The following is a 14,926-nucleotide window of genomic DNA, read 5'->3' on the forward strand; positions in this document are numbered from 1 at the left end:
GTCGTACAGGCAGGTTCTCTCCATGTGCCAGCTGCCTGCCCCTAACTCACATCTTCCCTTTGGTTTCAACCAGAGTCCCTGGATAGAGCCTCATTGGTCTGGCATAGATCACAAGTCAATGCCTGGAAACAGGGGTGGGAGGACCCCTCATGGATTGGGAGTAGGAGATGGGTGGTTCCCCAGAAGAAAAATGAGGTAATGCCCCAGAATAAGTGTGGATGGGGGTGGGCATTAAAGAGATGCCATGTAGGCAAAACGAAGCAAAACAGATGCTCAGCACAGCATCTTATAGCTTATAACATCATGGTAAGTGATGAAATAAGTATCAGGCGTTATCATCATAGTAATGATAGCACAGACTTCTGAACCAAGGGTCTTAGAGTCATCTAGATCCTCACAGAGCATCTGGTAGTGTCAAAACCATAGCACTTGTGTCTCAGTGACCTTAAATCCCTATTTCTCATCTCTCCCCCACCTCTGCATGAAAGTCCCTTTTCAGTCCCCCTACCTGGGGCCCAAGCTGAAAGGGAACTCTCCGGGTGTGGGCAGGTGGGGCTGGCAGGAGGAGTGGGCTTTCTCGGAGCTCTGTGTGCCCAGGCGTTGTCTCCATCAGGCACAGGAGGGACACAGGCTTAGAGAGGGCGTGTGACTGTCCTGGGCCACACAGCTGTTGCTGACAGACACTGGATTTGAAGACAGTTCTGTGTGACTCAGAGACCTCTGCTTTTCCCTTGCTCCTCAAGTCCTCCCAGGGAGGCCCAGCTTGCCCTGAAACCAGCCTCCTGTTGAAGGACTTCCTCAAGCCCAGGCCCTGTGGGCCCAGCATTCATTCCTCCTCACCTCCCACTCCCAACACAGCCTCGGGGAACCTTTTTAAACAAAAGTGACCTAGAATCCTTCTTGTGAAGTGGGGCAGGCAGCTGGGCCCACCTACCCTGGGAAGGAGAGACCTGGGGTGGCCACACGGCTGCTGTGCGGAGCAGAGGGAGGACGAGGCCTCCCAGGTGTCAGGAAGTCTGGCTTCCTGAGTCGGCTCAGTCTCCAGCTCTGTGACTTTGGGGTGGTCAGCCCCTCTTTCTCTGCAACGCTTTCCTCAGAAGGGTTTCCTGTGAAAGTAGGGGTTGTGGCACCCCGAGTTCTGGGGCTTCATTCATCCCTAATCTCCAGCACTTGGCCACCAGAGTCCACCAACTTCCAGCTCTAGGAAGGTGGCCTGTGGCCACTGCCATACATCCCGGCCCCTCCGCTCAGCATTCTTCTCTGCCTGTACTATGCCGAGTCGTCCCTTTGGGCCCGTCACGTTTCCCGCAGTGCTCGCAGCCTGGGTGACCAGAAACCAGATGGTGACAACTGTGTGCTCAGTGCTGTAACGGGGGAATCTGAGGGGAGCTCAGAGGCATCCCTGGGCCCAGCCAAGGGGACAAGGAAGGCTTCTGGAAAAGGAGATGTCTGAACTGAACCTTGAAGGAGGAGGCATTAGGGTGGCAGAGTGGAGGAAGTGGAAGTTCTCTCCCCAAACTGAGAGAACTGCAGGGGCGTAGGGTTTGTGGGTGGGAGTGCAGAGGGACTGTGGAGGGACCGTCCCCCTCTAAGCCACTCGCTGTAAGCTTCTTGAGGACAAAGACTGTCTGATATCACAGAGCCTGGTAGAATAATCCAGCAAAATAAATATGTGGACTCAATAGGCAAACAGATAACTCTGGGAGACAGGAGTCCCATCAGGGAAGGTGGCTGCAGTTTTCCATCAGTGTGGCCCCATAACATCCCCTGGTAACTTGCATGTCCATGGGTCTCACAACTCTAGGTCACTGCGTCCATCCTAATTCCTGTGGACTCAGTGAGGGTGCGCTGTCCGGGGGGAGTAGGAGAAGGCTCTTAGAGGAAGCCAGCAGACGAGCCTGGCAGAGAAAGGACAATGGCATCCCAGGCAGAGGGACAGCACAGGCAAAGGCATGAGGTGAGTTCAAGGAGGGATGGGGAAGAGTGGCCAGAAGAGGAGGAGCCAGAAAAGCAGGTCACAAGGGCCCTGAGTGGCTGTTTGGGCTTCAGTCTGACAGTGGGGGAGCCCATGCTTGTGGCTTAGATTTGTGCTTTTAAGAAATCCCTCCTGCAGTCGCTGGGCACGCTCACACGCCGCGTCCTGTTCTAGGGCAGGACATACGCAAATGAGCCGAGCAAAGATCCCCTCAAGGCTCATGTTCTAGTGGGAAGAGAGAGAGAGACAAGAAACACACAAATAGATGATGTACAGTGTAACATAACGTCAGGTTCCAGGAAGTGTGATGAAGAAAAATCGGTAAGGTACGGGTGCAGGGCGTGATGAACAGTGTGGTCAGGGGAGGCCTGTCTGAGAAGACACCAGAATGGAGTGAAGGGGCAAGCCATGTGGACATCTCCGTGAAGAACAGTCCAGGCAGAGGGCATTGGTAGATATTAGGGCAAGTGGGGGAGGAAGCTGAAGCTGTGAGTTGATGTATTCTGGAAACAGCCCAGAGGCCAGTGTGGCTAGAGTGATATGAGTGAGGGGGCAACAGTGGAGGGGAACTGGAGAGGGAACGGGGCGGACTGCACAGGGTCTCACAGGCCATGACCGGGAATTTGGATGTTCTCCTAAGTGTGATGGGATACCGTGAGACGATGTCTAGGAGGGACTGATGTGATCTGATTCTAAAAGGTCAGAGTGGCAGGTGGTGTGGAAAATGGCTTGCAGGGGCAGGAGGGGGAGCAGGAGATCGGTTAGGAAACCGCGTGGACTAGGGCAGTAGAAAGACATCCCTGGTGGCCCGGAGCAGGGAGATGCAGTGGAGGCTGGTGCGATAATTGAGGTGAGGGCTAGGGCAAGGCCAGTGGGATTTAGGAGCTATATAGGAGGTAAAATCATGAGGGCTTGGTGGCTCACTACCAGGGCCGGGGAGAGGGAGAAGGCACAGATGACACTGGGAGGTTAAAGATGGGATGGGGAACAGATTTCACAGAGGGGAGCTTCTTCTCAGCACACCCCACAAAGACCAGCTTTTCCTCATGTTGGGAAGGGCAGACTGCGGTGCTGAGGGCAGACTGGAACTGGGAGTAGCCCTGGGCTTCAGCATGGGTGGGACTCCCAGGTGGAGGTTGCTTCCCACCTTCTCCTAAGACTAGACGCCAGCATGTCCGGCTCCCTTTCCTCCTCCACCTGCTACACTTGTTAGCTGGGTAGCTGCCCCAGGTGGCAGGAGCTGTGGTTCAAGACTTGGCCACTGGAGGGCAGCACAGAGCCAGACTCCCCTGGCACTGGACTTCAGGCAAAGGGGAGCGGCTTTCGGGGATGGATCTTTGGGGTGGGGTTGTGGCAGCTGTCAGTGGCGGCTGTGGATCCAGTGGGCAGACCCTTGAAGCCACACAAACCTGGGGTCACTCCCAGCTCTGCTCCTAGCAGCTCTGCTGTCCCAGGAAGTAGAGGTGGGGTACGGATTCCTTTCTGGCATTGTCTTTGGGATCAAGTGAGGTGATGTATGTAGAGTGCCTGGCACACAGCAAGGCAGTTTCACCAAGGAGCCCTGAGCTGCGCCCTGACCCAGGGCCCTGCTCATTCTTCTGGCCTCACACCTCTTCTTGTACACATCCCATGCTTTATGCTAGTGATTTGTATCCTACGTACACACATCTCTGCCCTCCCTGGCTTTGATCAGGCTGTTCCCCTTGCCTGGAAGGTCCTTTTTCTGTCTCTGTGACTCTTCCCATTGGCCTTCAAGGGCCCAGTCTGAAGTGGCTGCTTCCCTGAAGCCCGTGCTGCCCCGTCTTTGTGTCTCCATCCTGTCCTCAGCGCCACCCCGTACATCCTCTAGTTGCTTGAGTCTGTCCTGCTGCTTCGGAGTGGAGAGGGCAGCTGCTTAGACACAGCCCATCGTGGATTTAACTCCTAGCTCAAATCCTCAAGCTGCTTCGGCTTCCTCGCCCAGTTTCTCCCCTGGGGCTTGGGGATAATATAATGTCAGCTACTATGCTGGGCCATAGTGAGGTTCCAGTAAGGTACTGGTGCCAGTTCAGGACCGTGATTGGAGGGCGGGTTGCTCACACCTGACTGTTGCTCTGCCTCACACAGGCCACCTACATCTACATGAAGGCCGCCTACCTCAGCATGTTTGGGAAGGAGGACTACAAGCCGTTCGGGGATGACGAAGTGGAGTTGTTTAGGTGGGTCCGACCGTTGCAGCCCATCGCAGGCCCTGCCCACAGCCAGCCTGAGCAGAGGGAGGTGGTGGGGTTGTCGCCTCCCCGACACTCCCCCACAGTCACCCCACGTGCCTGTCCTTCCCTCCCATCGCCGCTGGCGCTTCCTGCTGCTGCTGGTGAGAGCCCTTTGAATCCATTCAGAGGTTTTCTTTCACAAAAGTGGTTTTGTCAACATTCTTTCCACTGAACCTCTTTCACCTGGAGTGTAGGACAGATGTAGACACGGAGGTCCAGAGAGTTTCCTTCTGCTGAGTTCACCTGATCCACTGAGAAAAGCAGAGCTGGAATCACATAAACAGGATAAAATCTAGCCTCTGCCATTTGTTAGCTGTGTCACCTTGGACAATTTCAGGATCTGTAAAATGGGAATAACAACCTCTGCCTTTGCGGTGTTGTTTTTCGAATCAAATAGAGAATAGATTTAAAGAGCCTGGGGTAGGGCCTGGAGCCAATAAATGGCGGCTGTTTTTATTCTTATCTGCACTACTGTGTTTGCCTTCTGCGAAGGGCCTAGAGCAGGGCTCAGCCATGGCAGGCTGAGGATGGAGCCTAGGGCTTTCCTCCAGTCACTGTGAGGGTTGGCCACAACATGCAACATGCTAGGTAACCCTAGCTTCCTGGGCTGTCACAGTCACAGGGTGTTTATCATTTACTTGGTGACTTTGTGTCTCCATCTTATGTAACTCTTCCAGAAGATCTGTGAGGGTAAGAATCTGTGGGGGAGGAAGAGTAATTTTTTCTCCATCCTTCTAGGTTCTTGGCTGAGACCCTCGTAATAAGATTAACAGGAGAAAAGCAAACAGAAGTTTAATAACTCCTGTATACATGGGAGAGACTCAGGAAAACTGAGTTAACTCTCTGAAATGGCCCGAGCCATTACCTTAAGTGCCATCTCCAGCTAAAGGACAAAAGAAGATTTGGGGGGATAGGGAGCCAGTTGTGGGAGGTTTTCAGGCAAAAGAGGGTACGTGGTTGTTACGCAGATTTAAGTCTCTGCCTTCTCCACTGATAAGTTTCTAGAGATTTAGTTATCCTCCTCTTCCTGGTACAGAGAGAGATAACCTTACAAATGGAGATTTCCCTTATAAATGTAAATGTCTTGTACAAAAAGGTAACTTCTACTAGGCTTTCAGAGCTTTTTGTGTGTCTGCTGTTTCTTAAAAATAATTAGCCTAAAATAATCTTTATGCCAAAGAAGCATATTTGGGGGTAACAACTTCTCCCTTTCATATCATCGTCTCCATTTGAGGGATGAGAAAGCAGGCCCAGAGAGGTTCCACAGTGAATAAGCAGGGGAGGTGTTTGGTGGGGGACCTCACAACTAGGTCCAGCTGTTTGCTGGGCCTGGACAGCTCAGGTCTGAAGGTCACAGCCATACCCCCATGATTGTGGCAGAGATAGAGGGTAAGGCGGAGCTGGGTGGGTGAGGCCCCAGATGTGGAGGCTTGCCCAGCTGCATACCACATTTTACCGTACCCTTGGGAACAGCTGAGGAGGCCACAACTCACGTGGCCAAAGTTAATGAAAGGTTTGTGCTGTGTGGTCTTGGGCAGGTCCTTCCCTTTATGAGTTTTAATCTCCTCTGTGAAAGTAGGGTCAGACTTCCGCTGGGCCCTTAGGAAATGGGGGCTGGGAGCAGAGAGGGACAACTAAAAGGCAGAGCAGGCCTGGGGGGTATGTGTACATTCTCGCCTCTGCCTGCTGCTGCGGGGGAGCCCCTTGCCTGGCCCCAGGAAGTGCTCGGGTTTTGGGGCAGGGCCTGTGAAATAAGGCCAGAGCCACAGGCTGTGAGTCCAACGTTCTCATCATGTAGATGGGGAAACGGAGGCCCAGAGAGGGGCCAAGCAGAGGCTGGGCAGGCTGGGGACTCTGTCCTTTCTAGCATTTTCTCGCCCTCTCCCCACCCTCCTCATCTCTTCCACAGAGCTGTGCCGGGCCTGAAACTCAAGATTGCTGGGAAATCTCTACCCACAGAGAAGTTTGCCATCCGGAAGTCCAGACGCTACCTCTCCCCCAAACCTATCTCATTGCCCATCCCTGCTCTGGTGGGTAGGAGGGTCTTGACTGGCCCTGAACTCCAGTTTGGGATTGTGGGGATGAGCTGAGAGCCAGGGATATAGCCACTGACCCCGGGGGAAGTAGATGAGGGAAGAAGACCTCATGCCTCAGGGGTCTGGAGAGGATTTCACAATTCACCTGGGACTGGGTGGGGGACACAGATGAGCTGGAGCCTGCCTCAACCTCTGAGAAAGCACTGGTCTACTAGGGATGGGGGTGGGGAGACAGGTGAGTCGGCTGCAGGCACCTCAAGGCAGAGAGAGCAGCCCCCCCAGACAGCCCCACACCCCTGTTCCCAGGCAGAGGCATCCCTCGGCTGTTTGTGTTTCCACCCTGTTTCTGTCTTGTCACACGATTAGAATTGTTGTTTACACTGTCCCGCCCTCACTGGACCAAGATTTTCTGAGGCTGGGACCATGTTATATTACAGTCAACTCTGAAATAACAGCAATTGCTGGCATTGTTATTGGGCACTTGCTGTGTTCAAGGCTCCTTATACCCATTGCCTATGGCCTCATTTGATCCTCACAACAACCCTCTTAGTAGGTGCTGGTGGCATCTCCATTTTACAGAAGGGGATAATAAGGCCTAATAGATAAGTAGGAAGATAAAATATCTAGTAAGTCGATAAGATATAAGTAGAAAAATGAAATAACTTGTCCAAGTCCCATAGCTAGTGAGTTAGCCAGAATTTGAACCCAGGTAGTCTGGTTCCAGAGCCCATATTCTGAACCACAGTTTTGATGCTAATTCCATGCATGATTTGAGCAGGCATCAGAGAAGTTTCTAGTTTGTTAAGAGTCCTTGTTATTCAAATAATAAGGCAGCCAGAAGGTAGAAAGGGTGCTGCTTCAGGGACCTGGCTCTGCTATTCACTAATTGTGTGACCCTGTGTAGGGTCCCCTTTCCATTAATGTAAATAATAATATATTCCTTGCCCATTTCATAGGGCAGTTATGAGAATCAGCTGATAAAACATGTTAAACACTTTAGAAATCAAAAAGTTCAATATTTATGTAGAATTTATTTAGATTTCGTGTCCTGAATATCTTTAAATAAAATTTGAGCTATTTTACAGTTTAAAATATACAATAAAGCTGTTATCAAATGGGGGCATATGTTGTAAGGAAGGGCAGGGGAAGCAACTATACCAGAAATTTAGGGGAGAATTTCCAAAACTATAATCTACAAAATGCTATTTGTACATAAAATGATTTCTGTGATTAAATACATTTGGGAAAGACTGGCCTAAACAAAGTTTATATACTGTAGACCTTCTTGGAGCCTTTATATGCTAATCTGCATGGTAGGTCTCCAAGGAGAAGCTTGAAGATGCAGTTTTTCCCTAACTTATTTGGCCACAGAACAATCTTTTAATGGAACACTTGCTAACTTGAGACCATATAACAATTTGATAAAACCTTGTCTAAACTTAAAATCCCTCCCTGGAACATAACAAAAGCCATAACAAAAATCTTTCTGGAACTTTATGTATACAAATCACTTTCACATCCATTGCCTGGTTTGATAGTTTAGGAAATGCTAATCTAAGCTAACAGAATTACTAGAATGAAAATTTAATTTAGTATTCTGAACTTCCTGGCAGTTAAGGCAAAAAAAGGAATCAAATATGTTTCATGGATGGATACTCAAGCTCAGTGCCTTGGCGAAATAGGAGAGAAGGTAACATGGTCTTAAGCTCCTGAAGTGCTTAAGTAAGTTATGGTTCCTCCAATATAGGAGGCCCTATTAGCTGGAGCAAGGAGGAGGACTCCCTGGAGAGTGTGGGGCATGACCTGGTCCTCAAAGACTGGGAAGAGTTTGGACACAGAGAGATTGGGAGAGAGCAGAGTAGTGCCCCAGGAAGCCATGAGCAGAAAAGTAACTGAAAACTATCGGCAGCTATGAGCAGAAGAGTGAGAATACGCGTCCATCTTAAATTCTCACTGGCGTAAGGAGAGAGCTCAATAATAAGTAAGAGATAAGACTCCCCCTAACTCCCTCAAGTCCACAGCTTCAAAGGCTGGGCTGAGACTTGTCAAGGCTGGGCTGAGACTTCTAGAGTTAGAAGGGCCTTTAGTGATCCTCTGATCTGAGCTACCCATTTTACAGATGAGGAAACTTGAGGCCCCACTGGGGAGGAAACCTGGGACTGACTTGCTCCCCTGCCCCCAGGAAATGATGTACATTTGGAATGGCTACGCTGTGATTGGGAAGCAGTCGGAACTCACAGACGGGATACTTGAGATTATCACCAAGGCTGAAGAGTTGCTGGAAAAGGGCCCAGGTGACTACCCGCAGGCCCTTGAACCTGCCAGGCTGGGTCAGACCACAGGTCTTTACAGTTGAAGATTCCCTCTACCAAAAATGTCCTTCCTCACTTCTCTACCCTGGTAATTGTCCTTTGCCTTTCCAGACTGAGCTTCAGTGGCAGCTCCTCCAAGAAGCTGTCCCTTGTCCCCCAGGTAGGGTCAGGGCCTCTTCTGGGCTCCCACAACCCCCGGGCTTCCTTCAATCAGTCCTGGTATCACTGTATTGTCATCGTCTCAGTATCTGTCTTTCCTCCCCAGATGTGAGCTCCCTGAGGATGGGGACCATGTGTGAGCCGCCTCTGTCTCCCCAGGGCCCAGCACAGAGTAGGGGCTCCATGAGTAACTGCTGAAAAAATGAACAAACCTGTCGTCTTCCCTCACTCCCCTATTCTCAGAGAATGAGTACTCAGTGGATGATGAGTGCTTGGTGAAGCTGCTGAAAGGCCTGTGTCTGAAATATCTGGGCCGTGTCCAGGAGGCCGAGGAGAATTTCAGGAGCATCTCTGCCAAGTAAGTGCCTCTGTGGCTGCTCCCGCTCCAGATAGCCTACTGCTGGGCCCGCAGCTCCAGGGCAGTATTTTCTGGGTTTCTCTTTCCTCATGCACACATGCACAGTGCCTGACTCTGGACTACCCCTACTTGCTCCACATGTACTAGTGTCTATCCTGTGCCAGGACCCTTGCTGGGCACAGATCATTCCCACGTTGTCCTCTAGGGCCACCAGATTGCCCAACTACAGGAGCCCCTCCGCAATGAGTTTCGTGTGAATGGTGCCCCCTGGAGTTTGTAATTTATCAACTCTGCCCTTGGGGAGTGCAGATGTTAGAGAGAGACAGACGGCTACAGCCAACTCAATCTGGTACGGTGAGGGCTGTGCTAGAGGAAAGCAGAGGACAGCAGGTGCCAGGAGGAGGGAACTAAACCTAATGCTAGATACCAGGAAAGGCTTTCCAGGGATGCCACTTAAATTGGGAAGTTTATCAGGCAGAGAAAGCAAGGAAAGAGGAGTTTTAAGTGGAGCAGGTAGAGCATGTGCAAATGCCTGGACACAGGAAAGACACCTGAGGTTGGGTGACAGTGGTCAGGTCCTTCCCTGCCTGGGTGAGGTTGTAGAGGGAAAGGGTTGCAGATGAAATAAAGGGGGGGTTGGGGACTGAGGTGGGGGTGGGCTAACTAAGGACATGACATGAGCTATATAGGTTGTCAGGGACTTGGGGCCCCAGGTGCAGAGGATCGGAAGGCTTTGCTGTGGATCTTAAGCCTTTCTCGGGCTAGGTAGTGGGAACCCTCCCAAGCTGGAATTCAGATCAGAAAACCCCACAAGACCATGAGTTGGATCCTCCCATTCGGGAGAGGCTCAGGAGGAGTCTGAAAGACGTGCCTGAAGGATGTCTCAAGAGCAGAGCCTGTAAGCCATGTTTTCCTCTGTCCTGCAGCGAAAAGAGGATTAAATATGACCACTACTTGATCCCAAATGCCCTGCTGGAGCTGGCCCTGCTGTTTATGGAGCAAGGCAGAAATGAAGAGGCTGTCAAACTCTTGGAAACTGCCAAGTAAGGCGTGATTGGCCTTGGTCTGTCCTTTGTTCCCCATGAGTGCAGGGTATGGGCATAGGAGGCCAGGCAGCAGTGAGGGAGGAGGGTGCTGGCAAAGGCAGTATAGGCAGCCCAGAGGCTGGGTCCATGTCCCTGGGGAACCCAGCTCTCACCTGGCATAGGGAGGCTTCTTCCTCAATTTACCAATGAGGAATTGAAATCCCAGCATCAGAGACTGAGTTACCCAGGGTCACACCACAAGCCAGCTGCAGGGCTGGTGTGAAGATGCAGGTCTCCTGCCTTCCAGCCCTTGGATCTACCTCTTGAAACCACTCCTTCAAGCTCAGGGACCCAACAACAGGACCAAGAGTGGCACCAGAGGGCATGATAACAGGTAATCCCTATTAGTCAGGGCCCAACTCTTTCTTTAGACAGAGGTAGGGATCTAAGTCTCTAAAAATATTCCTTGGCTAGTGGGCTCCCACAGTTCAGACGAAAGGAAAAGCACTTCCTGGAGCAGCCTCATGTGTCTGATTCTCTGGTTTCTTCTAGGCAAAATTATAAGAATTATTCCATGGAATCAAGGACACATTTTCGAATCCAGGCAGCCACACTCCAAGCCAAGTCTTCCCTAGAGAATGGCAACAGATCCATGGTTTCATCAATGCCCTTGTAGTTTTGTGCAGCATTCCCAGGCTGGAAGACAGAGTCAGCTGGACAGAGAGCTCCTGGAAACATTTCAAAAAGATCCCCTCCCCCTGCCCTGCCGTTGGGGTCCACCGGTGCTCCAGTGCGATGACACGACATAGGTATCTGTGCAGAAGCGACGCTGGCATTTTCACCAGTGTGGCCAAGGTCCTTTGCCAAGGACAGAGTAGCTGGAGCCCTCTGCCTGCCCTATCACATATACGGGTACTTGTTTTTCACTGTGATGTTTAAGAGAATGTATAAACAGTTGTTTACATTTTCCTTAGAAATACATTGATGGGATCAAAGTTGGCTTTGGAAAAAACTACCAACCAACCACCTGTAAATCATTGTTTTAACCCATACTGATGTGGAGGTAAATCTATGATGCCAAGGGCGAAAGTGCTTTTCAGACTTCAGCGAGGTCTCAGCTTCTAGGGCTGGAAGGACCCAAAGGAAGATCTGCACCGCAGGCTTCGAGGTTTCTGGGGGTTGAACATAGAGGTTTCACACACTCCCACTACCTTACTTCTTACACTCCCTTTGTAACAACTTTCCAATTTAAAAAAAATCAAACAAACACGTCTTTTTAGTGAGATAATTTTGAGTCCATCTGTAGAGAAAAAAAAAAATCAATCTTCACCACTAAGGAATAGCGATACCGAGGCCTGAAGGAAGGGGGAGCCCTGTGGCCCTTTCTGTGCCAAAGCCAAGAAGTTTGGCAGGTAAAGTTTCTCAGACACCAGTCTGCTATATGCCAAATTGAAACCACTGGGAATGATTTATGAAACATAAAAATCTTCTGTACTTCCCTTCGAGGTACACTTGTTTACTGACAGCATTTTTCTTAGAAACAGAATGGTTATTCTTGGCCTGTCTGTTTCAGATTTTTCAGTTAAAAGATATATTTAAGTAATAAAACTTATACACTTAAGAGATCATGCAACATCTATTTCAGTAAAATATGTTGTTGCTTGAATTCTTAGGCTGGGCAGAAAGTTTGAATCAGAAGTCATATGGCTCAGGCATGTTTTATTTAGCCAACATAATGTTTTAAAATTTTTAGAATAAGTTACTAACATTTTAAAATGGGGAGATTTCACAAATAAATCTGGTTTCTGGCATCTTATTTTAATAATCTGGCAATATTGGGCCTCATTCCCACAAGGCAACAATCAGTTGGAGCTGAGTAGAGGCTCTTTTCAACACTTACAATCTTTCTGGCGCCTAAAAGCATCTGAATTTGCACCCAGTGGGACTGTTAAAGTGAGGACTCAAGTTCAGTGACCAACAAACACCAAGTTTTACCATTCACAATCTAACAACAGCATACTTCAACTTAACCATTTTCCTGGTAAAACTATTCATCTGTGAAAATGTGATTCCTCAAACACATGAATGCAGTTTCTGTAAAGGAAGAACCACAAGATAACTTTTCCAGTCTTCCAGCCTGCTGTATTTAGCAAACAAACACTTTTGAGCATTTGCCAGAAGCTAGGTGGTTTAATCTATTAATATACAACCAAGCTTCCTGTGACTGATGCTGAATGAAGTTATGGGTTTTAGGTAAAGCATATTCTCATTAGGAAAACAAAGCCGAAAACCCTCATCCAAGATCCTCTTCTGCACTTATTTAGTGTACTGTCATAGCAGAAATGCTATGAAAGGAAGAGTCCTTATTTATTTTGTTAGAGCTAGACAAAAGAATGCTTTCCACAGAGGGCAAGTCCTTTGCAAGCTCTCTCTCCTCCACAGCCTGAATGCTGGGAGCCCAGCCTACTTCCAGGTTGTTGGGCAGGGCAAGTGAAAGGGGTGAACTAGAGCCAGGCTGCTGAATGAAGGTGGCCTGTTGTCCTCCCTCACATATTAGAATGCTACCTATTGCAGTATAAAAGCAGCGCCGGTCACAGGATACCAAACATATAATTTGCAAAATTGCCATTTACAAAACACTTTCATCTCAATGTTCATTTTAGATGCTTTTATTCTTAAATTTTTTTGCCAGGATGGTTTCCTAGTTGTTGCTGTTTCCTGCTGGGCTTCATTAATTAGCCTCTGTCACCTTTACCTCTGGCTGCAGTCTGGCTATGAGTTTTGTCTCCTTTATCCTACCTGCAGCTTGAGCTAGTCCATCAAAAACATGTATGTGAGGGAGTTCCCTGGTGGTCCAGTGGTCAGGACTCAGCGCTTTTACTGCCGTGGCCCAGGTTCAATCCCTGGTGGGGGAACTAAGATCCCGCAAGCCAAGTGGAGTGGCCAAAAACAAACAAAAAATGTATGTGAAGCTGAAAATGCTGGGTGTCTGACACCACCATATCCTTGTGCAGAGGCCTCTGAAGGTGAAAGTTCTGTCATGGGCTTCTCATTGTGTCTTGAGCCATTTCTGGTCATTGCTTCTCTAACACTGCAGACCTTTCTAGCACATCTGCCCTGAAGAGGCACCTGATCAGGTGAGGAGAGTCTTGGCCTAGAAATAAGGAGACCTGAATTCTAGTCCTTGTTTTGCTGCTGCCTTTCAGAGTGACCTTGGGAAAGTCACGGACCCTCTAAAAATTAGTAATTTGGACTAGATTAAGGCTCTTTGCTGCTGTCAACAGTTCTGATTCTAATTCTGGTCAAGTCTGTTTCTGGGCTTTCATCTCCAAAAAGAGGCAACAGATATATACCTTCCTACCTTTTGTCAAAGCCTTGTGCCACCAGGCTGCTTACCAGAAGTGATGATAGCCTTCCTCCCAGGACACCCAGAGAGCAAATAATCCTCATTTGGGGAAAGTCTGAATCCTGTGCCACACAGAGGAACTCAGTTGTTAGGAAGCAGCAACTGTGTAACATGCTCTGAATAGGCTCTTGGCAACAGAAAGTCTACCTCTGCCTCTCACTGGTCCCAGGCCTTGGACTGGCAGGGTAGCTTCCAGCACTGTGCTGGTCCCTATCAGCTCTCCCATATGTTGGCAGGATTCCCTATTCCTTATCTCTCAAGTCAGAATGGGAGTGTTTCCAAGACAGCTGTCGTCATTCACAGCAAAAAAGCCACGACCTGACAGCAAAGCCAGGACCCTAAAAGGCCAACGCCAACCAAACACTAGGCTGAGGTCCAGGTGGGAGATTCCCAGCAACTGAAGGGAGCATCAGGAGGATTTTAAAAAGCCCCAGCCTGCTGAGTGCTTGAATCATTCAACGAGGGAATAAAATCCAAAGACACTTTTCTCTGGAGTTACTCCCAAGTTTATCTCTTCTAAGATGATTGATAGGGAGTGGACAACATTCTTCTTCTCTGCTTCAAATTCAAAGCCCAACAGCGTGCCTTTTCAACAGTTTTCTTATGTCCTTAGCACCATCACACTAATTCAGTAATAAGTGAGAGGTGCCTGGATTCTGAAAACCAAGCAGCAAATGGGAACTTCTCACCCTCGCCCTCAGATGCAGCTTTCCAAGGTTGGAAAGTGCCTTTCTTCTTGGGTTAGCACAGCTCTGTGGAAATCTGGTAGAAAGTTCATCACTGTCCAACAGGGTAAGTTAGTCCACAAACAAGGAGCCTCGTTCAGGGGCTTGAAATATCCATTTCGAAGTAAGCAATCTATGAGTTGCTTCTACTGTCTAGTCAGCTCTTAAGTGACAAAATATAATAGAGCCCTTACTTTGGTAAGACATGCAATTACAGAAGATCGCTATGGACTTCTAAAAGCTGACATTTCAAGTTTAATCAGACACATCACAGCTAACACCTCACAGATGACTGAATAGGATGGTTTTGTTTTTCTTCACGTCCTGAACACACACTTCATAACACCAGATACCATATGCTGTCGGTGGAATAATACTAGCTAATATTAAGTGCTATTTACCAGTTGTGATTCTAAGTACTTTACATTTGAAGTGGAGCTATTATTGCCATTTTACAGATGAGAAAGCTGAGAATAGGTTAAATAACTTGCCTAAGACCACACAGCTATTATGCATTAGAAATATTTGAAGTCAGGCAGCTGAGCTCTAAAGCTCATACTTTCCTGAACCGCTGGTCAAGCTTTCAAATTATCAGCTTAAAGTCGGATCTGACTTACATTGACTCTTGGGCCACTGTTAAGTATGGAAAAGGTACTGGCTGGAAACGCAAACACTAGA

General features: G+C 48.9%; 1 protein-coding gene and 1 non-coding gene across 5 annotated transcripts in view; both read left to right on the forward strand.

The window, feature by feature from the left end:
* TTC39A (tetratricopeptide repeat domain 39A) overlaps positions 1-10,984 on the forward strand; it is a 50,912-nt gene extending 39,928 nt beyond the window's left edge. For 3 of the 4 annotated variants that reach the window (XM_061186598.1, XM_061186596.1, XM_061186599.1), the window contains exons 13-18: positions 4,082-4,173; positions 6,137-6,257; positions 8,446-8,557; positions 8,978-9,092; positions 10,019-10,135; positions 10,670-10,984. In XM_061186598.1, the coding sequence (XP_061042581.1) occupies positions 4,082-4,173; positions 6,137-6,257; positions 8,446-8,557; positions 8,978-9,092; positions 10,019-10,135; positions 10,670-10,793 (681 nt within the window). In that variant the 3' untranslated portion in view covers positions 10,794-10,984. The remainder of the gene's footprint in view (positions 1-4,081; positions 4,174-6,136; positions 6,258-8,445; positions 8,558-8,977; positions 9,093-10,018; positions 10,136-10,669) is intronic. The other variant, XM_061186597.1, reaches the window with a different exon arrangement.
* Positions 10,985-12,960: 1,976 nt separating this feature from the next.
* On the forward strand, positions 12,961-13,032 carry TRNAK-UUU (transfer RNA lysine (anticodon UUU)). Its single transcript has one exon. It is a non-coding gene; the product is annotated as a tRNA-Lys (tRNA).
* Positions 13,033-14,926: the final 1,894 nt, after the last annotated feature.

This window comes from Eubalaena glacialis, chromosome 3, assembly GCF_028564815.1.
Source record: "Eubalaena glacialis isolate mEubGla1 chromosome 3, mEubGla1.1.hap2.+ XY, whole genome shotgun sequence".
Lineage (NCBI taxonomy): Eukaryota > Metazoa > Chordata > Mammalia > Artiodactyla > Balaenidae > Eubalaena > Eubalaena glacialis.